This window comes from Histoplasma capsulatum, genomic scaffold, assembly GCF_000149585.1.
Source record: "Histoplasma capsulatum NAm1 scaffold_1 genomic scaffold, whole genome shotgun sequence".
In the NCBI taxonomy this organism is placed as follows: Eukaryota; Fungi; Ascomycota; class Eurotiomycetes; order Onygenales; family Ajellomycetaceae; genus Histoplasma; species Histoplasma mississippiense.
In genome coordinates, this window is record NW_001813982.1 from 1,215,989 (window position 1) to 1,236,321 (window position 20,333).

The following is a 20,333-nucleotide window of genomic DNA, read 5'->3' on the forward strand; positions in this document are numbered from 1 at the left end:
TACATGGGTATGGCGCGTCGTGGAACGTCTCTGTGGTTTGAGAGTTTATGCTTGCGATTCCCCCCCTTGCTTATGGCCATTACAGTTGCTTGGCGTGTATCGGATGATGTTTATGGGTTTAATATTTAGACTTGCGCGCTCTCGCCTCCCGCTTTCGATATGACCTTCGATAGGCGTTTCTCCACGATTTTCATTTCTTTTTCTTATCATTGACGATACTGGCTCATTCATTTCACAAACCCGGGACTAGAGAGTGATGCTTCACTTTGCTCGGGAATAGTTTGCGGTGCAAGTCAAAGAATATACATTATTCATTAACATTTCATCTTCCGGCTGCATTACGGTCTATTCAGTCACACCTCGTTTGGATGGTGTCTGGACGGATCATACCATATTCACACGCTCATTTTGATTCTCTCTATATCTCTTCCTGTTCCCCGTTCGCCACAAAAAGCCTTCTAGTAAGGGAATGTTTCCTGGATAAATTCCCTTCCTCAACGTGGTAGTTGACGTCAGGCTTGCAACCATCACCGAATTCGCTTGTTACCTGCCTATGCTCGTTCCATCATATTGATATCGGAGGCTAAGTAGTGATATGGGAAGTAATTCAATCCCAGCACTAGGACGTCGCACTGCGAGTGACTGCGAAGTCTGGATGGAGTGGCGTGGAGCGGTGACTTGACCAGAGACGCGGTGATCGCAAGATCGTCCTATGGAGGTATATATACGGCGCCCATATCTCCCCTCGGTTCCTTTCTCTCTCTTCTCGGAGTTCTTGTCATCTATACCTTCATTATTCTTAAATTGAGAAGAGGGGTGGGAGATATTTATTTACCCATCCTCCCAGTCCTCCCGCCTTACGTCTATCTATTTGCCTACTTAGGTATCGAATAACTATCCCCCTAGGTGTTCCCGATCCTAGTGCAGTCTTCCAAGAAATATTGGAACGCGTTATTCTGCAATAATAACGGAAAGTGGTCTTATATACCAGAAATAATCATGGCTTAAAACCGGTTTCGGCGAAAGCAACCGGATATTTTCCCACCGAACTTCAGAAACGAAGACGCGATGGAGATTGTGCAAAGGCGGCTAGCAAGGTCCTGATGATGAAATACGACACAATCATTCAGACTGGCATGGAGACTCGAAGACGTGTGGCTGAATACTGGCTACACCGTGAATGCTATTCTGGAAAAAGAATATTACCGTTCCTTTCCTATGAAGAAGACATGAAAACAAGAGCGGGCGCTAATATAGAAATATATCCACTTACTCCACTTGAAATGCTGCTTGAAGGCTATTTCTGGATGGCGTTGAGCGAGAACAGTGTCGCCTCTATATCTGAATATTTAACAGCCCTCCGCTCTACGGCTAGATGAAATCTGCTGGAGAATTAATTGAAAACGCGATATGGGCCGTAACGAGGTCATCTGCAACAACCGTTTTACATCTTGAAGGAGTCTATCTACCCTTCGCTATCTGCAGGAGGGACAGTTTTGCAAATGCATCTACTGGAAAGAAGATGGGTTGAATATACAAAAGCTCTCCCCTTGTATCTGCTTTATGAAGGGCTTCATATTACAATTCGTGGTTTGAAGCGCTTAATATTAACTCCGTTTGGCGCCCTGCCAAATGATACATACAAGCTAGATTTTCCGATCTTCGTTTGGCGTACATGGCAGGCGTCAAACGTACTTCCCAATTCACGGCCTTTATTCGCTCCGTTCAGTCTCCAGATCTTGGTTCATCCAACCTGCGTTGTCTCGCGCGGAAACCTTCGATAGGTCTGGATTACCATCTGTCGATTTTGGCGGAAGTGGACATTCTTGACCAAACAAAACATTTAGTGAAGCAATGGATCCGCAGAGATGTATTTGCGGTAAATGCAAACAGTCATTATCTCCTTGTTGTTCTTCCACGGGTTACACAGAAGATGCTTGGTCCGGTGTTCTGCCAGTCAGATGAATCTCCCGTTCCGCGAGCTGGCGAGCAGCTGGTGGCTTCGATACTTCATACTCGAGGGTGAGATTTCACAGGGGAGTGAACATTTTCTATGCCATACAACCCACATTCCCAGTAATACTTCAATTCGCGCCTTTAGTGATATAGGTATGTTGATAGTTATACTAGGTGCGCGATTCGCCACTGGTGAGGCGCATCATGCGCACTCGTGCCTTCGTTGTTTGTGGGGTGACCGCTAGGGAAGATCTGGCGGGCCACAAGGAACGCCTTCGCCATTTGGTAAAGCGGCTTGATGCTCCCCAGCTTGCGCGGTTGTCTGCCTGCGGCAGGGTGGGGGTGAATTCCCTCTGGTCCCGCTGTCGGGCTGCTACCGTGCCTGCGAGGATGCAGGACATGGAAGCTGTTGTCGTGCCTATGGCCGGGTTGGTGGTGGAGGAAAAGGAGGAGGTGATGGGGGAGGATTTCAGGATTCTTGGGGGGTGGAGTTTGGGGATGTTCGGTGGGTGCTGCTAGGCCTATTGTGGAGGTTGCTGACGCCGCAACGCCAGAGGTGTCGTATGCCCAGCATCCTATGCACTATTTTCTCGCTGGATACAGTGAACAAGTCCTTTCTTCAGGTCACTGCAGACAAAATCAACAAAGCTTCCAGCGGGGACATTCTAATGACAACATTTACTTACCCCTGGAGGCACTGATATACCTTTCGACTTTTTACACCTAGTTTTGGCAAATTATTGGGATCACTCTATCTGCCCACCTAATCAGATAGGCCCGAAATTTGTTCTCGTCGCCCTCATAACACCCACATTATGGAGCTGTTGCAGAGCAACAGAACAACTCCAGGAAAGGGTGGATTCTATTATGTTCCGAGATTGCAGGGAGGTAGGAACCGTGCAACAGATTCAACCAAATGGATTCACATTGGCTAAGTCTGAGCCAAGGCTTACTACTCCCTTATTATCGCTCTCTTTCGGTTTCCTATTCTCCGTTACTAAAGTCGCATTTATTATTCCAGCCCCAAGGACGTTACTATTCCCAGAATGGATGCGTGTGTTGAGTGGATGTGCCACGATCCCCAGTCGAAAAGAGGAATTGAAATTGTGCTGCATGGAGGTGCGTGCGAATTCCCCTGGATATCAAAAGAGCGCTTCACGCATGCATTACCATTTATTTAGCCCGCAGAAATGTGACATTCTCCTCTGCCTCATTCATAAAGATAAATATTGTCATGCAGGGAAGATTAAGAAACTGAAGCCGATCATATACAAGAGCTCTTGTTCCATACAACCCCACTGCCGCTCTGTGAAACCTGGCCCAGGCTGGTTTGATTGACTCATACTTCCCAGCTGCTAGACAACAAGATGGATGGCAGGAATGGTCAGAATATCGCACTATATATGCCAATGACATGAAACTATTATGTTCGGATTCAAAACCCTGGGATATTCCTGTTAAATAGATGCCGTTCGATGGATACGACACTGGAACTGTTGGAGTTGTCTTTAAAACGCCGCTACGATACATTTGTTTTCCCCGACTCTTATTAGGCCATTCCCTATGATACAAGCAAGGGGATCTGGAGCCTTCAGCTCCAGCAATAAGATGTTGTATTGCCCCTGGACTACACTTCATACTTCGTGCTTCCATTTGGCCAGCTGCAGTGAGGTACATGTGGCAGGGGTGTGAAACATTTATGGTCGAAGACGTTTTAAAGGCGTATACCGGTTCAGCTGCAAGTACTTAGTATGATTATTTGGCATGGACTCTGTCGGTCTTTCGAAAATGATAAACATGAATGGGTTGCAGTTGGGGGCTTCTCAACATTTGAATGACACCGTCAGTCTCCGAAATATAGATCATGTTGTGCTATTAAACGAATACAACAAAAGGGACACTTCGAACGCCGTCCGCAGGTGGATCAGCTAAGCACGCAGGAAATCCATGCTGACTTATTTTAACTGTCTCCACCTAATATTCATATGTATGGAAGGTAAGCCGCTGTAACTCCATGAGAGGCCAGCTATCCGGATCCTTCTTCCTCTGGTCTGTGATAATCGCTGGAGCAACTTTATCGGATACTCCCAGCATTTCTCACGGCAAAAACTACGAAGAAATATTATTTAACTTGTTTGTTCTGCTAAGGAACCCATATCCCATAAGGAAATAATAAATATCATTCATGATTCGCCATGCCGGTCAGGGGTTAATAGCGCCTGGGATCATCTACAGCTACCACGAATACGCTTTGGAGAGCGCCTACACTTCAATTCAACTGGCAGCCTAACTGAAAAATTCAACCTCGTCAAAAAATAAGCATGTTGGGTTTGAAAAAAAATTATTTGCACATGGCTGGCCAACCTTAGCTACTCATATTCTGTGTCACAAAATTTTCAGATCTTCTCTGGATAAGATTGGCTACTCCTGGATATACAACTTCTGTACAAATCTTTAGCTTCACGAAAGTCAGAGTTTGCTCTCTCAATTGTCATATATAGTTATCCTTTTGACACTAAGCTGAAGAAAACATCGACAGTGGGCTTACTCCAGCGCCGCACACCCCCCTCCCCTTGTGAGGTGTCATGAATTCTTATCCCTCCGCGCCAGCAGTAATCAACTCTATCTAGCACCCAGGTCAATTCTTATATGACTTGGTTTTGCTGGTCAATTCCCCACTAACTGTGACGGGTCACAAAAATATAGCAGAAAGAGACGGCCTAAAAACTTTCCATCCACTTTGACTTTGAGTAAGTGGCTCCCTTCTTTTTTATTCCTTGTCGCGCCTGTAAAGCAGGTGTTTCTTGTGATTCCCGAGCCGCATGGCCTCCGGGAGTTGTGAGAATGGAGTTACCAGGAGGCCCAAATTGGGAGTTTGAATGATATGTGTCGCTGAGGAGCTCAGATCTGAGGATCCACAATAAATTGATATGACAGGGGTTTCCCGGAAGAGCGCCCCTCATTGAGGAGTTGGAGAATAGAATGTGAGTTTGGAGAGAGTTTTAAAGTGGCTGTCTACGCAAGAGCGTTTTATTGAAGCCCACCAGGATAATGAACACTATCATTCGCTCCCTCTTCTGCATCTCATGGGATATCATCAGGCCGTCGTAGTTCCTGGCGTGCGGGCCGTGCTCGATAAGTCGAAAAACTCTTGACTACCAATGACATCAGCGAGGATACCAAGTCTACACCAAGAGACCGTAAGTACCGGTGAAGGAAACTAATAACGATACCAAGGGAGAAAGTTACAATGGGGATCGCGGTTTAAATGCATGCAATGCTACAGTGCTTTTTGGTATCCCAGACTTGCTACTTATTCTCCATGTCGATCTCCAAGCCAACCCAAAAAATTCCTTGCATGCCTTCATCTTATGCCTGTCTCTAAGCTTTTCTGTCTAGATTTGTTTCTTGTTTGTTTCCAGGAGCATCATCTTCAAGGGCATTGCTTTTACAGAAGGGGTTAATGTAGGTTCTTCATCCCGCTCCGCTCCCCTCGCTTGCTTCTCCCGTGGCCCATCCTCCTCAGCTTAATAGGTAGTTAGTATAAGGAGTTGACAGGAATACAATTCTTCTTCTTCTTCTTCTTCTTCTTCTTCCTAACCGCAACATCCTTGTCTGACAGGGTGAATACAATAGAAATTGAAATTTCAGCTTCTAGCTTTATTCGAGTTATCTGCACTCTGTACGGTACGTCCGAACTTAAACGGGAATAAGAAATCTATGGTATGAAAGGAGTGAATTGTTGCCTGAGCATTGGTGTATTTTTAGGGGGGATTTTCTTTGCTTATCTTGCTCAGCTTCAATTCAAGTGCCTGCGTTCAGTTCTCGCCTTAATTAACTACCAGCGAAGAAGAGCTTCAGCCCGCTACACCACATATCAACACACTGAAGTCGTTGTTAAACTGGATATGTACTGTACTTTTACAACTGCACTAAAAGGAGAATTCCCCTAAAATTAGCATGCTTTAAGGGAATCTAAGTACACTATGCATATTAGTTACTATCATGTCCGGGTCCGCCCAATGAAAGTAAGCTTCAGTGGTGGCTTGGGTCTGCGAGTACTAGTGCCGGTGACGTTTTCCATCGATACCTAAACAGTGACTGTCGAGAGAACACGGTAAACTCGTTGTTAGATTATATATATAGTTAGTGCGATTCCTCGAATTTCTATCCCCCTCTTCTCCTCTCGGAATACGCAGAGTCCAGACATCGAGGTACCCTGGAGATCGAGAAAGCTCTCTCAATCTCTGCGTTCCATACACAAAAAACCTAGCAACCACAATCCACAAGATCCGGAATTCCTAGCCATGACAACAGCAGCAGTGTTCGGCTGCACTGGAGCCGTGGGCTCTCAAATCCTCGCGACAATCCTCTCCACGGATACATTCTCAGCCGTCAAGACTATCTCAAGGAGGCTGCCGAATGCTCAGTCTCCGAAGCTCCAGGCCATCGAAGAAGGCGACAGCTCAAAATGGGCCAGCATGCTCCCTTCCCTCTCCCCCAAGCCGTCAGTGTTCTTCAATGCAATCGGTACCACTAGAGTGGCAGCCGGCGGAATCCAGAATCAGTGGAAGATCGACCATGACCTGTGCATAGAGAATGCGAAGGCAGCCAAGGCGGCCGGGGCGACGACGTACGTGTACATCTCCAGCGCCGGGACCAGAGGCTTCCCAACTCGCTACCTGCCCTATTCGAAAATGAAGAATGGCGTTGAGGATGCCATCCGGGACCTCGATTTCGAACACGCCATCATCGTGAAGCCTGGAGCTATCATCCACAGGGAGCAGAGCAAGGTTCTCTTCTTCGAGCGCGCCGTTGAATGCCTCAGTATGTTTGGGCAGGGCCTCCAGGATATGATAGGTATGGCCTATGACCCCCCTCCCACCAGATAAATTTTCTTTGGATGGTTTTTTGTGATTCTGGGATATTCTTGTATGCTGATGAAACCTACAGGCCAGGATCAAGCCATCATTGGTAGAGCAGCTGTGGCAGCCGCTCGGATGGCTGAAGAGGGCAAAGCACCGTCAAAATACTGGGTTGTGAATATGGCTGATATCGTCAAGTATGGCAGGGACGAGTGGAAGGAATAAAATCACTTTGTGGAGACCATAGGCTGCAGCGCATTGATCATATCGCACTGAGACATACTTAAATATTTTTCAAATAAACAGATAATATAAAAAAAAAATTTTTTTTTTCTACATATTTAAGCGCAAATAGTATTAAAGAAGTAAAGATTAAGATAGAGAAGATAGATAGTAATTTTAATCTAAGCTCGATTTTTTTTTTTTTTTTTTTTCCCTTCGAAATTCTTCTCCACCTGCTTTCAAGCAGCAGGTTAAATCCCATACGTACCGCCTCATAATCGGCATGTCGAATTTCAGAGCCCTCACTGCTTTCAATTATCACAGGGTTTACATCCTCGCCGTCATCCAGACCATCGCTGTGAGATTCAGCTGCACCTTCAGCTCAAGCGTTTCAAGGATCACTCCATCACTCCATCCCCAGAGCGAATTTTCTGTCCAGTGATGGAATTAAACAAGTTTAGGTGTCTAAGAAGTTCCACCAGATTTATCGTCAATATATGCCTGTTCTCGAAGAGATCTTAACGTGGGGAGCCAAAAGGAGGATGAGGTAAATTAGATTTGAGAACACCTCACAAACAACTCCACACGACGGCGGGCAGAGCACCCCGAGAAGTCGTCTATTGTGGCGATCGAATTGCTTGCGAAAACAGGAATCTGCCCAGCCACCCTGAATATTAGTAGCAAAACACTGCAAAAATAGCCATTCTATCCATGTTTTTCTAACGTAATCCACAAGCAAGTCGGCCACTCAAGAAACACAATATAAAATATAATAAATTACAACATTATATCTCAACAACTAGATAATTTATAGTTTCAAATAAAAAAATATATTAATATATATATTCTTTTCTAATTAATTATTGAATTTGAACTAGATTTCTGTAAAATATACTCTATATAACGATGTGACGGTTGGCCGGAGGCTGCAAATGGCTGTTTTCGCCGCTGCTTTCGGCCTCCCGCTAACCGCCCAACCTCGATCATCACGTGAATCTATCCCCACGGCCGCGACCCTTCCCTCCACGCGTGGCCACGATTTTAGAAGTGCATTTTCGTGGCTTCCAGTCACCACCCTCGCTCACCCTCGCTCACCCACTGCCCTTCCTTTGGGAGGGGAGGGGAGCCGTTTTTGACGCTTCACTCTGTCAGATTTGGCTCCCTCCCCAGATCATGGATCGTGTTGTTCTCTCTGCCTCCAGTCCCCGTCACTCTCACCATGCCGCCTGCGGCTCCCTTCCCTCCCCTCCTTCGCAGCACTACCGGGCCAGTTCTATCCAGGAAAGCGTCTAAGTCTTTCATTACTTGTTCCTGTCCCTCTCTCCTGTCGGCTCTCTCCTTGGGCCGTCCTGATCATGGCGCCTGTCTCTTGTTTGGCCGGGCCTGACAAGCAAAGCAGGAGCAAGACGGATGTCAGGTCTGCTCTGGATACCCTCTCCGCGCTGGATGCCATCTTTTCAGACAGTGGGTATGAAAGTGGCTCCGTCAGCGACGATGAAGACGACGACGACGGCCAGCTCCCCCCCGAACACTACCTGGCCTTAGCAGAGAGCCTTGATATCGCTCAGCTTCGACAGAAGCGGTACAGCCCCAGAACCCAGGAAAAACTCGATGAGACCCGTGGTTACTGGGAGAGGTAGGCAGTGGCTCATTTGACCCTCAGACTGTGTTATAAGCTCACCAGTGGCGCTGGGCAGGTATTGTCGGCATATCAAGGCGAACGCGGAGCGGCAATGGGATCGGATCTCTAATTCAGAGGAGACGGTTCGCTTCCTGTATGCATTCTTTAGCTGGCGGTGTGATATCCGTCGTGGCAAGAACAATCGATACTGTCCGGGCATTAAGCGCAAAAGCTCACTGGAGACATTTTGGAAGTGGTGGCACCTTGTCCTCAAACAGGAAACGGCATCGGGACTCAGCAAAGATACAATTGTCAAGGTGGAGGATGTGAGCACCTTACTCTCTCTCCTCGGATCACTTAACCAGAAGCACCACTAATCTTTTGCAGGTTGTTGCACAGGTGGCCACAGAAAAAGAGCTGGCTCTTGTTGGGCGGCCAAAGAAGAACATGTATATTGAAGATGTTGCTGAGTTCGCTCAAGTCGTTCTCACCACCACTGAGATGACATTTGTCTGCGGTTGGCAGCGCATTCAAATGCTTCTCTTCTTGCAGCTTGCTGCCATCACCGCCAGCCGTCCCTCGGCGATCCTCCATCTTCGGTATCGAGATGTCGTGTTAACCCTGATTCGAGTTCCAGACGGCGGACGCCCCCGATTGTTCATATTCTTAAAACCAGAATTTACTAAAAGATTTCTCGGAGATAAGGCACCGTATGTGTTTCTGATCCTCGCGGCATGGCCTGGTTGACTGACAGAATTGATAGGAACGAGTTTAAGATTCCGGAAATCATCTTTGACCCGACCCTGGTTCTCAGCCCGCATATCTGCCTGCTGACTCTGCTCTTTCACATTGGAGGATTCAAGTCAATTTCAACAAGTGGACCAGTGTTGGATTGCGCAGAGAAACTCTACAGCGCCAAAGTGCTGGATGGCAAGGGACAGCAGCCGCTACTACTAAAGGATGAATTACTGGATAAGTTTGTGTTTTGCCAGACGGAGCCAACATCCACCGGATTTAAAATTTGCTTGGATCAGAGGATGACTCCATCCATGGTGAGTTCCCGGATGCGCCGAGCCGGTGAGATCACGGGCTTTGAGGAGGTCGCCCACCCGTACAACCTCCGATATGCTGGAGCTAAGGCATTTAACAATAGCGGTAAGTAGCCCTCCGTTTTCTTCATGTTGCAGTCATGTCGGAGGGCTAACGATGAACAGAGGAAGTTACGGAAGCTCTTCAGAACGTCATGCTCCAGCACGCGGATATTCGCACCTTCGTCAAGCATTATCAGGTGGACGTCGACGTTGACGCGCAGGGAATAGTCCGGAAAACAGGCTCCCAAACAGCATTGGTGCAATTTGCCTGCTCGATGAGTGCATCCATCGACCCCAACCGACCGTATAAGCTCTCTCCAGAAGAATCACGGTCCCTCAATTACCTTCCAGTTGTCCGTGGCCGTCAGGATACTGTCCAGAAGCGCAAGCGGGAATGGGAGGATCGTGAAGCCGAGTTAGAACGTGCCAACAGGGTATGCAAGACTTCTCTAGGGCACCTTGACGACAGAGTACTCGCCGAGTCCAACCCTGAGGTGCTGGAGAGACTGGAAGTTTTCCGTGATCGGACAGCAGAAGCAAAGTCGGAGCACAACAAGGCTACCCGTGAGTTGCGCAACGAGAAGCAGCGGCAGCGGAACCGACAGATCCGTGAGAACCTTGAGCGCTATAAGAATGAGCAGCCTGTGATTGACCTTGAGCGACAACTGGCCGGGAAGCTGGTGGATACCAAAGTCATGGACACTTTCGAGCACGAGGCCTTCATGCCTCCCGAGCACTTAATGTTTGTTGACTGCGTGCTGACCATGCCGGGCGCTAATCTTGAAGCGGAATATCAGCGGAGGATCAACACAATCAACGCAGGAGTTGCATTCTGTGGCGTGGAAGAAGGGCGGCCCTCGCGCCGGCCCACGCAGACCCGTGGCCGGCCCACGGTCGATGATGACCCTTGTCCTCCGACCAAGCGGCAGAGGTGCTCGGTGAAGGATAACACTGAGGTCCTCTTGCACCAAGCAATGGAGTCTGTGCAGGCCAAGTCTACAGCTGAACAGCCTCAGACCTGCTTTCGGCCTCGCGTTTGCTTTCTCTGTGTTGGGAATCCTAGTTGCGCGCTGGAGGACCGCATTATGAAATACGCAACATCCGGATCACTTACAAGGCACTTTCTACGAAGACATATCAACCCTCCATGGCCGGCCACTGGGGTTGAGTGCAATGTTTGTGAGGGGAAGGTGCTCCCGGCCAAATCTACTCTTCTAAGTCATGCAGAGGAGGCCCATGGAACTGTTGTGCGGGGTCGCGCTCGGGAGAAACTGGCGTTGGAATATCAACGGAGCCTAGAGAACTAGTTTTGTACAATAGAGATATATATATATAATAAAAGGAGTTGCGGTTCTCACAAATCATGTCCAGCCTCACTCTTACTCAAATGCATGCTATATCAAAACACAAACAAAAAGCAAGTCACGCTACAATACGCTATCAACATGCCCGCTGGGAGCTTACTTCCCTCCATGTTGATGGTTGTCGCTTCGAGACCCTGACGGGATGCAACCTTCAAGAGTAATGTCTGCACCTGCGACTTTTATATCTATTTTTCTTTGTTCTTCAAGGAAAAAAAAGTCAGACATTCCCCTGAGTCTTATTCGCTTTCTTGAAATCTGCACGTAAACCCGAGACTTCTCTCTATGAGTGCCGCGAGATTCTGTCCTCCATTGCCTGCTTCTGCTGCTGCACCCATGAGGGGTAAAACGTCTAGCTTGAGTTCTTATTCTACTTCTGATACTAGCTGGGCAGATGTATGTTTCAAATCACCCCACCCCCGCAGAACCTACTCTCATTTTGTTTTTAGAGCATTTTTGCTACGATGTTAACTATATGGTTTATGGTGCATATAGGGGCTTCGCGGCATCGCTTCGATATTCGTGGTTTCGAGCCATATCACTCTATGCTTTGCACGGGGTATTGTGCCCCCGTCAAAAGGGCAAGATGGCCCGTCCACGCTGTTCCAACGTCCGTTCTTTCGGCTGATAGGCCAGGGCAATGCATTCGTCGCGATATTCTTCGTCCTCCTTGGATTTTGTAACTCCCTAAGGGCCATCCAACTTTCTCGGGCCCGCACTGTCTCAGACGCACTCTCTACACTTTCTAGAAGCTCTCTTCGTAGGATTTGCAGGCTGGTAACCCCAGCTGCAGTTGTTGTTGTCATATCATGGTCTCTGTGCCAGCTGAACTTTTTTTATTTGGCTCAAAGGTCGGATGCCTTTTGGTTGCAAAGCACAACTCCAAAGCCAAGTGATGCAATTCAGACGTCCCTGACCCATTCTCCCATCCATCTCAATAGAGCCACTCAATAAAGAAACTGAAGGTAGCGGGTTGAACATCCTCAAGTTTCACTTTCTGCTCTTGGCCTTCAGTAAAACGATCCCGTTTCAAAGCAGCTTTGAAATAGGAGGAGGCTTTAACTAAAAGGCGTGAGTGTAAGTGGAAGGTTCGGGCTGAGTCAGAGGGACCGACGATGACGGGAACAATTGGTGATGATAGATATCTACACGAGTGACGATGAGCTTTAATTGTTTGATGCCAGAACATGTAGAACGTCGTTCTCACTCTGAAAACTTTTCCTCATCGGGATCATCGAGGGCCGGGGAACTGGTCGGCGCCAAAGAATCCTCCGTGTTGGGGGGTGGCATTATGTAGCGGTAGCTGTAACAATTAACTGGCGTTGGGTGAGAATGAACAAGAATAGAAGGGAAAGGTTGTGTGGAAGTGGTGGTTATTCGCATTTACTCTATTAATAGGAGAATTCTCGACATGTAGTGGGTCATATCTTGGGTCTCGGTTTACGAAACTGCTCGGAACATACGCGGGCGGATGATGGAAGGCATCGACACCACTTCCTGCCTGGGGAGAACGATGAAATGAATTCATGTCTATGGCAGTAGCTGAAGTAGCGGGGGGGATTGAGAGTGAGCTTAGTAAATTAAGTGTCAATTTCCAGTGGCAGGGTTCGGGGAACAGATAACAGAAAACCCATCAAAATTTGAAGTTTTCAGCTGAACTTGAGATGGTCTGATATCTGAATCTGTCTCAATATAGATCCAGAGTGGACTCAGAGAATTTCCTAGTTGGCTCATGTGCTTTTGAGGTATGGAGTAGGGTGACGAATTCATCGACGTGAAAGAAAATACCGATCTACAGGCTTCTGCGAAAGAAGATTGGGATGTTGCTAATTTTGAGTGTTTGGATGGAAGAGATTTGGAGCGCACTTTGCATGTTTTTTCCAGAAGGGAGAGCGGCACTGAGAGCCAGAAACACATATTGGCCAGCATGGAGAAAAGAAAGCGAACTGCAATTAGCCGCCCGGGGTACTCTCAAGGTTGACTAGTTAGTAGTCTTCAATCCGGAGAAGAATATAACTGGTCACACCATTCATATCATGTTGGCAAGAGTTGGGGTGTTGGGGGCAAGGGCCACGCAGTTCCAGGACGCGCCCTGAATATTAAGCTTCACATCTTCCAATCAAGGGATTGATGGATAAGATTGTGGGAAATACCCAGTTTCATACAAACTCTAAGAGGCAATTTCTCGAGTGATAGGCTCCAAAGGGCAGAAATGGGGCCGGGATTTGAGCAGACCCTCATCCTGCAAGGCCAAAAGCATCGTCCAGTCGGAAAATAGAATTGTCAATTTATTATCGAATGGGTGTCTGTGCTGCATTCTGTGGGGTTGGACAGGGGAGTCGTTTTTAATTTTAGTTGGCGGGTAGGACGCGGCGCTTAAGAAGAGATTACAGCTAACGTGCAGGCGCTAAGTTAACTAAGTTTCTCTGAAAGTTCCCAGTGGACACCGCGTGGAGGTGGGAGCTCGTCGTCCGCCTATCTGCCCGTCATTTCTACGGCCGTTGTAAGGAATCACAGGTAGGTCTTAATCAGATGAGAAGCAATGAATTATTATTGAACTATCTGACAGTAAGGGGTGGTTCCAGTAACAAGATGTAGGGCAAAGAAAGAAACACTAAAAGCTCAAAAATCAAAGAAAAAGAAGTTCGCCATAAAACCAGGCGGCCAGAGAAAGAAGCAAAATAGAAATGTCCCTGGCAACCTTACCCACAGAGCTCCTGCTCATCATCGCTTCCTACCTCATCGAGCCCTCCGACCTCCTCACCCTTCTCCTCCAAAACCGCTACATCTACTCCGTCCTCCACTCAACCCTCTACACCAACGGCATCCGCCGCCACGGCTGCTCGGCCCTCAGGTGGGCCGCCACGCACAGCCGCGTTGTGACGGCGGAGCATTCACTCAAGCGCTGGGCGCATAAGATCCTCAGCGCCTCTTATCGCAAGGACGAGAATGTGGTAATGGGCGGGGCCTTTTGGGGATCTAGGGGAGGCATATATACTTTTCTCTGGGGCTAGACAAAATAGACAAACGGAAATGGTTCGAAGAAAAACCAAAGTGAGAGGCAAAGAACTGAGGGGCGTTCCACTCTGCATGGAATTTTTTGACCAGCTCCTAGCAGCCCGGGATCAGATCGCTCCGCGGTTGCCACATAGGCCGCCATGCGACACGGTACACTCTTATTCCAATGCAGAGAAATTGGCTAGGTGCAGTAGTAGACATAAGTTTTGAGTGCAGCCACCTTCTCATCTTCAAGCAATCAGCATCAATGCACGCCATACAGAGTTTTAGCAATATGAAGTGCTATTTTCGTTCATCACTTTAGAGCTGATATTCTGTTTACGGTGTAAAACGCGGAAAGACAGTTCGGGTGCCACTGTAGAAGCACGCAGAAGTGTTAAATTTTCTTGATGATACCGCTCTAATGTTATGAACTGCCTATGTTTTCAGAGTTGCTCTATAATTCTCTCTATGTTTGCTGTGTGAAACTTCATTCATCTTCACTTTAGAAATATGAGACTCTACTACATATGTGAAAGGCTGGCAAACGAGGAGATAGCTATAGAAGTACAGGAATCCTTGGCGACAGGAGGACATCAAAATAGCCAGTAAGAGACACCACCCCATCGAGCGTGCGAAACCAGGTCAAATGAAATACTAACGGACAGTCGAAACATAACCCATATGGAGATTCTCCCAAACTTGCCAACTATGCCAACCCTTCCTGCTTGCCCTTAACACTGGCCTTGTTAGCGGCATAAGTCGCGTCGCCGCCATCGATGATTCCTTCCGCCTCTAAATCGTCCAAAAGCTCGAGCACATAGTCTTGACAGTTATAACCCGCGAATTCATTGTGGATAACTGCGTTCTTTGCAGTGTCCTTGATAGCTTCAACTTTGAAAGCGGGCACGTCGCAAAGGTAAACCAGTTCCGCGAGGCTTTTTGATTCGCGGGCGTTTGAGTTTCGCATTTCGAAACGGTATCGAGTCGAAGAACCCATGGCGTGGAGTATGATCTTTTCGGAATCGGTGGCTCCCTCAACGAAGAGGCTCCAGTGCTTATATACACCGCTGTGGTAGATGGCAACATGGAGCTTGACAGTTGGAGGCATACTGAAAATCGCCGAGAAGTACCGCGAAAAGTTTTCAAGATGGTGTATCTGTAGGAGCGAGGCTGCGGGGAGTCCAGTCGACCGCTGGCTGGATACGAGGGGGTTGGAGGGAGAGTAAGAACCTAGCACGAGACAGGAAAGCCTTGGACGAATCTGGCACGTTGACTGTGAAGAGAGGATAAATTGAGCGAGGATGCAAATCAGAAGTCTGAGATGGAAAACAGCCGAGGGTTAAGGCTAATGGGGACATGTATCGATGGAGCGGTAGAGATATAAAGAGATTTAAGGGGAATTTTTCTTGTGAATCAAGATAATGGATGGAGGGAGTAAAAGCTGGGGATTGCGATGATTTTATATACAACTCCAAGCCGGACCCTTCTTATGTATGCCCACAGGAAAAGGTGCTTGGATAAACTGAGTGGTGTTTGGGATATTACCGTTCACAGCGGGATGATGAAAGGAAGATTGCTTCTGGCTATTCGGGAATTTGAATTGCTTTCAGACAAACTTTGCAGCAATAAACAGCGAATCATATGTGTCTTGTTGGGTGGCATCTCTGTAAATGAGGTTTCAGAACATGCATATAAGTGTTGGTCATGTTCTATGTATAAATAATTTGCTGATCCGTGACGCATGAATGAACTTGAAAGCATGCCTCAAAGTAAATTGAGCAGTATTAACCAATGACATTCCTGTGATTTGTAGGAGGACTAAGATCATGAAAAGAGTAGTTGGTTGGTTTGAACTAGAGAGCTAAGTGGGCGATGAAAAATCCCGTAGGCGCCCCGCAGGGGATCCAAGATGATTGAATAACTTCGGAGCCTGGCGGCTAGCATAGGAGAGTATCGGTTGTTTGGGAGGGCGAAGTGAAGCCCTGGAATGCATATGAACCGATGTGCAAACAAAGAGAAGCGGCGCGTATGCATGAATGAACTTGAAACGATGGCTTCATGAAAAATGGTTTGAGTAGTGGCCACTAAGGTATTCCCTTTGTAAAAATAGCCTGAAACGCAGCAGCTAAAGGTTCCCTGTCATTTAAGTCGCGTTTGGTTGAACAGACCGCTGCTTATATATTAACTAGGTCACAGGTTCGAGCAACTCAGGCGCCTCAACTTCCGAACTCTGAACGCCATCAATTTGGTAGTCGACCAAGCGAAGGTATCCCGCCATCTTCTTAACGTGTAGGTAGGATAACGCTCCAATCGTGACAGCCCTGCTTCCAACATCTCAACCCCTGAGATGTCGAACGCATGAATGGTGCGAGTGAGAGTCGAAGCCATTTCTTTCGAAATGCTTTCCGGCGACTGGATGAAAATAGACAGATCCTTTAAATAACAGTGAGAGTTCAGATTTGCTGAAACAGTGGGCTGGAAGCTGGCGGTTACAGGCAAGCCAAATACCAACCAGCTTTTAGTATTCGCCCGCTTTTCAGATCCCTAGCACCTATAATAGTGAGCTTTTGTTGAATGCGCGCGCTTAAGTTTCAGATCGTAATAATATACTCTTGATGTTGGGCTGAATTTCATGCGAATAATATTACAGGGCTTAATACCGAATAGTTGGATATCATTAAGGAGCTACTAGGTGGGCGGTATACGCGATGTTATGGTCACGTGCCGGCAGAGCTAGGCGGCCCGCAGGAAGCAAACATATCTGAATAATTAAAAAAACGCGCTTTACCACAAAACTCTCTGTAATATATAGTTATGAAGCGCGCTAATTGGTCCAAAAACCTCCAGGCGATGGGAATTCCACGCGTTGCTCGAGTCCGTTGTACCATGTCCTTTTTAACTCCGTATTCTTCGAAGACGCGTAAACGCAGGCAAACAAATCCCAAACAAATTATTTACACGGTAAAACCACTGGAATCCCAGCAGAATCTCGGTGCTTGCCATCCTTTCACAATCGTCCTTTGAAGAATTCTCTTATCCTCATAAGCCAGCTTTTGTGTCAGCAATTATGGATGAGGCTGCGGCTGCACGGGGCCTCTCGCTCACACACCCCAACGCAGCACAATGGAACCACGAACTTATGCTTGAATTCCAAGCAGCACTCGAAAAAGATCCAGCGGCGGACCTGATGTCAATTGTCTCTGATTCATATAGACGAGAACATCGAAAAGCTCAGTATTGCGAGCTCTCTTATGCAGCAAAAATTAATCTCAGAACAGTCGATGAGCTCGGCGATCAACTCAAGCACAAGCCAGAAGTCAACTTGCTGGATGTGTTTCCAAAGAATTATGTTCGCAGGATTAAAATGGCGACTGCCGGCCGTACAGCGCCGTCTGCGGAGGATACTGAAAAACCGAGTCCTCCGGAGTTCCGCACACGTCTTGATCTCGCTGACTCCGCCACGGTTGTCTTTCCATTGTCTGAGACAGTTACCGCTCTTCTTGCGAGGTATTCACACCCAGAGGAACCAGATGGTGCAGAGCAAGCACTGATTTCCTTCCTCAAACAACTGCTTTGGGACTCGCCCAAACTCTGGGAAAGCTCCATCAGAGGCGTGGTCGTCAAGTGCAATGAGGAAGTCGTTGCCAAAGTGATTACAAGTGATACCAATGACACCACAGAGTACACGGCCATGCAGTACCTCGCAGAACGCGCGCCCGACATCCCAGCCCCCAAACCCCACGGCCTAATCAGATTCGGACCCTTTCGCGTTATCTTCATGTCATATATTCCGGACATGACATTGGCGCAAGTCTGGTCCAGCCTATCACCCAAGGAGAAAGTCTCAATACAACAACAGCTAGATGATATTTTCCGTAGATTGAGGACCCTTCGCCAGGAGGATGGCAATGCACTTGGAGGTGTCAGTGGAGAAGGAGTGAAAGAGTACCGTGTCGATGAATGCGCCCGCTGGAAAGATATTACCACAGCCAGAGAGTTTAGCGACCTACAATTCTCCGCGTGCCACCATGGCAGCAAGACATATATCAAATTCCTCCGCTCTTTCCTCGAAGATGAGAGTGCTACCATGCGCGGATCCGTGTTTACCCACGGTGATGTCAGGAGGGAGAACATTATGGTGAAGCAGGATCCATATAATAACAACGCCTACGTGGTCACTGGTATTATCGACTGGGAAGATAGCGGCTTTTATCCCGAGTACTACGAATGCACGATGCTGACATGTACTCTGAGCCTGGTAGATGAGAATGACTGGTACCTTTACCTTCCGGAGTGCATTTCGCCGTTGCGATTTCCTGTGCGTTGGCTTGTTGATCGGCTCTGGGATATTCATCTCAAAACTACATAGCTGCCACAGTTGCAAGATGACAAGAAGTTGCCGTGCGGTACTATGACTGAATGAGAGAGAACCGACTGATGGAGGATTAGGGTGGGGAAAGCATTTGTTGTCATTCCACGATCTGATATGGGATCTTACCTGTCAGCGGGAAGTAATGATTTTTTCTAAAAAAAAAAGGGTAAACTGTCGACAGAACCTCGAGGCTTGGCACAACTTCAGAACACGTAGCATGCCTGACCGATTCAATTTGGAATTCTAGTATGACATCTTTGATGTATGTGTTTAATGTAAAATGTAATTGCATTTCTGCTTTCTCCACTACTGAAGGAGAAACTTTTGTTAGCAGTAGAGCGACCGGCTGAGGCCCTATTTATTAGAATTCGAAAGAGCAGAAAGCCCGCTCGAACCGAGTTGTAAGATGTTTGCAAACTGAGGAATAGATAATTGAGAACCACGGGTAATGAAGTATGTTTTACGGAATCAGGGTTGGGTCTATGAGCTCCGAAATAAGTTTGGTGATAACCATAGCGTAGAATTCAGATGTGGTGTGGCGTACGTAATACGAATAGGTTGCTCTAGATCTGATGATGGTACACAACTATCCCACGACCTAGAGCGGACAATTTTTGGTGGACGTACCCCATCCGCTTCATATGCGGAACGACATGGATATCGAAATATGCATTATCGGGTTTGTAATTTTTAATTGCTCGTGCTGATTCGCCAACATCAAAACACAGTTCTGTGCGACCCTGCATTCCTCCATCAATTTGGACCCTAGGATGTACCATATTCGAAATCATCGGTAGTGGGGGCCCCTTTAGCACCTTAGGTGGAGGCATACTCCAGGACCAAGTCAGTGTTCTGGGAATGCTTCCTGATCCATGGTGGTCACAATGGAAGTCCAGGGCCGATTCTTTTTAACGAGGATGCAACTATTGATATCACGAGTGGTGCCCCTTTCCAAGATACCCTGGAAGAACGGTACTGTTGGTTCATTAACGCGGCTCGGCGGCGATCAGACGTGGAGGGGCAGGGGAGGATGAGAAGTGCATCGGTCTCTTTACCTGGATGGAAACATCCTTCATCGGGATATTTCGGAGAACAATATAATAATAACCGATCCGGAAAAGGCGGATGGTCACTCCGGAATGCTAATCGATCTGGATCTTGCCAAAGAAGTCGGTAGCGGGCGAAGCGGCGCACGGCACCAGACCGGCACGATGGAGTTCATGGCGATCGAGGTGCTGCTTAATATCGACCATACCTATCGGCACGACCTCGAGTCTTTCCTTTACGTGCTTATCTGGCAGTGCGCCCGACATGGCTGGGGGAAGAATAACCATCCTAAGGATAGTAAACTTCGTGCCTGGTATACTGGTAACTATGAGGACATTGCAAACGCCAAGCTTGGCCATATGAGCAAAGCTGAAAATATGGGATTCGGGTTCATTTTGAGGGAGTTCCCTCCAAAGTTCCGTGGTGTTTTAACGCTTTGCGGGGCCCTACGAGACATACTCTTTCCTTACAATGACAAAGGTCTTATTGTTGGCACTCCCCAAGACCCAAACCGCTTATACGATCCTATTATTAAGGCATATGATGACACGATCGCCCAATTTGAACTCAAAAACCTCACTAGCGATAAATCTGTTTAGTGTGCTCTCAGGGTTAAAGTCACGTCCTACAGATTTGCTGAGTTAGATAGTTGATTTTTGATAATATTATTTTTCGTTTACTTATTTCCCTGGTGAGTTTATTAATACCCATCGTAAACGACCCGACCATCATCTAGCTACATGCAATATCGGGGTCCTGGGAGCCTGGGGAATCTCCGGTAGAAGTAGGACTCTCAGA

The 20,333-nt window shown here is 47.4% G+C and overlaps 8 protein-coding genes across 8 annotated transcripts; 6 read left to right on the forward strand and 2 right to left on the reverse strand.

The window, feature by feature from the left end:
- Window positions 1-6,263: 6,263 nt before the first annotated feature.
- On the forward strand, window positions 6,264-7,046 carry HCAG_00358 (predicted protein; the record flags this gene model as incomplete). Its single annotated transcript, XM_001543262.1, has 2 exons — window positions 6,264-6,816; window positions 6,910-7,046. The coding sequence occupies 2 exons, from the start codon at window positions 6,264-6,266 to the stop codon at window positions 7,044-7,046; spliced, it is 690 nt and encodes a 229-aa protein (XP_001543312.1).
- A 1,352-nt stretch (window positions 7,047-8,398) lies between these two features.
- On the forward strand, window positions 8,399-11,062 carry HCAG_00359 (conserved hypothetical protein; the record flags this gene model as incomplete). The annotated part of the gene is made up of 5 exons (XM_001543263.1): window positions 8,399-8,679; window positions 8,741-8,990; window positions 9,052-9,374; window positions 9,428-9,819; window positions 9,879-11,062. The coding sequence occupies 5 exons, from the start codon at window positions 8,399-8,401 to the stop codon at window positions 11,060-11,062; spliced, it is 2,430 nt and encodes an 809-aa protein (XP_001543313.1).
- A 339-nt stretch (window positions 11,063-11,401) lies between these two features.
- Window positions 11,402-12,070, forward strand: HCAG_00360 (predicted protein; the record flags this gene model as incomplete). The annotated part of the gene is made up of 2 exons (XM_001543264.1): window positions 11,402-11,512; window positions 11,612-12,070. 2 exons carry the CDS (start codon window positions 11,402-11,404, stop codon window positions 12,068-12,070), a joined length of 570 nt encoding a protein of 189 aa, XP_001543314.1.
- A 249-nt stretch (window positions 12,071-12,319) lies between these two features.
- Window positions 12,320-12,644, reverse strand: HCAG_00361 (predicted protein; the record flags this gene model as incomplete). Its single annotated transcript, XM_001543265.1, has 2 exons — window positions 12,320-12,419; window positions 12,580-12,644. The coding sequence occupies 2 exons, from the start codon at window positions 12,642-12,644 to the stop codon at window positions 12,320-12,322; spliced, it is 165 nt and encodes a 54-aa protein (XP_001543315.1).
- Window positions 12,645-13,328: 684 nt separating this feature from the next.
- On the forward strand, window positions 13,329-14,130 carry HCAG_00362 (predicted protein; the record flags this gene model as incomplete). Its single annotated transcript, XM_001543266.1, has 3 exons — window positions 13,329-13,382; window positions 13,550-13,633; window positions 13,777-14,130. 3 exons carry the CDS (start codon window positions 13,329-13,331, stop codon window positions 14,128-14,130), a joined length of 492 nt encoding a protein of 163 aa, XP_001543316.1.
- Window positions 14,131-14,822: 692 nt separating this feature from the next.
- Window positions 14,823-15,224, reverse strand: HCAG_00363 (predicted protein; the record flags this gene model as incomplete). The annotated part of the gene is made up of 1 exon (XM_001543267.1): window positions 14,823-15,224. One exon carries the CDS (start codon window positions 15,222-15,224, stop codon window positions 14,823-14,825), a length of 402 nt encoding a protein of 133 aa, XP_001543317.1.
- A 1,959-nt stretch (window positions 15,225-17,183) lies between these two features.
- HCAG_00364 (predicted protein) lies at window positions 17,184-18,539 on the forward strand (the record flags this gene model as incomplete). Its single annotated transcript, XM_001543268.1, has 2 exons — window positions 17,184-18,434; window positions 18,486-18,539. The coding sequence occupies 2 exons, from the start codon at window positions 17,184-17,186 to the stop codon at window positions 18,537-18,539; spliced, it is 1,305 nt and encodes a 434-aa protein (XP_001543318.1).
- A 397-nt stretch (window positions 18,540-18,936) lies between these two features.
- Window positions 18,937-20,134, forward strand: HCAG_00365 (predicted protein; the record flags this gene model as incomplete). The annotated part of the gene is made up of 3 exons (XM_001543269.1): window positions 18,937-19,028; window positions 19,217-19,331; window positions 19,610-20,134. The coding sequence occupies 3 exons, from the start codon at window positions 18,937-18,939 to the stop codon at window positions 20,132-20,134; spliced, it is 732 nt and encodes a 243-aa protein (XP_001543319.1).
- Window positions 20,135-20,333: the final 199 nt, after the last annotated feature.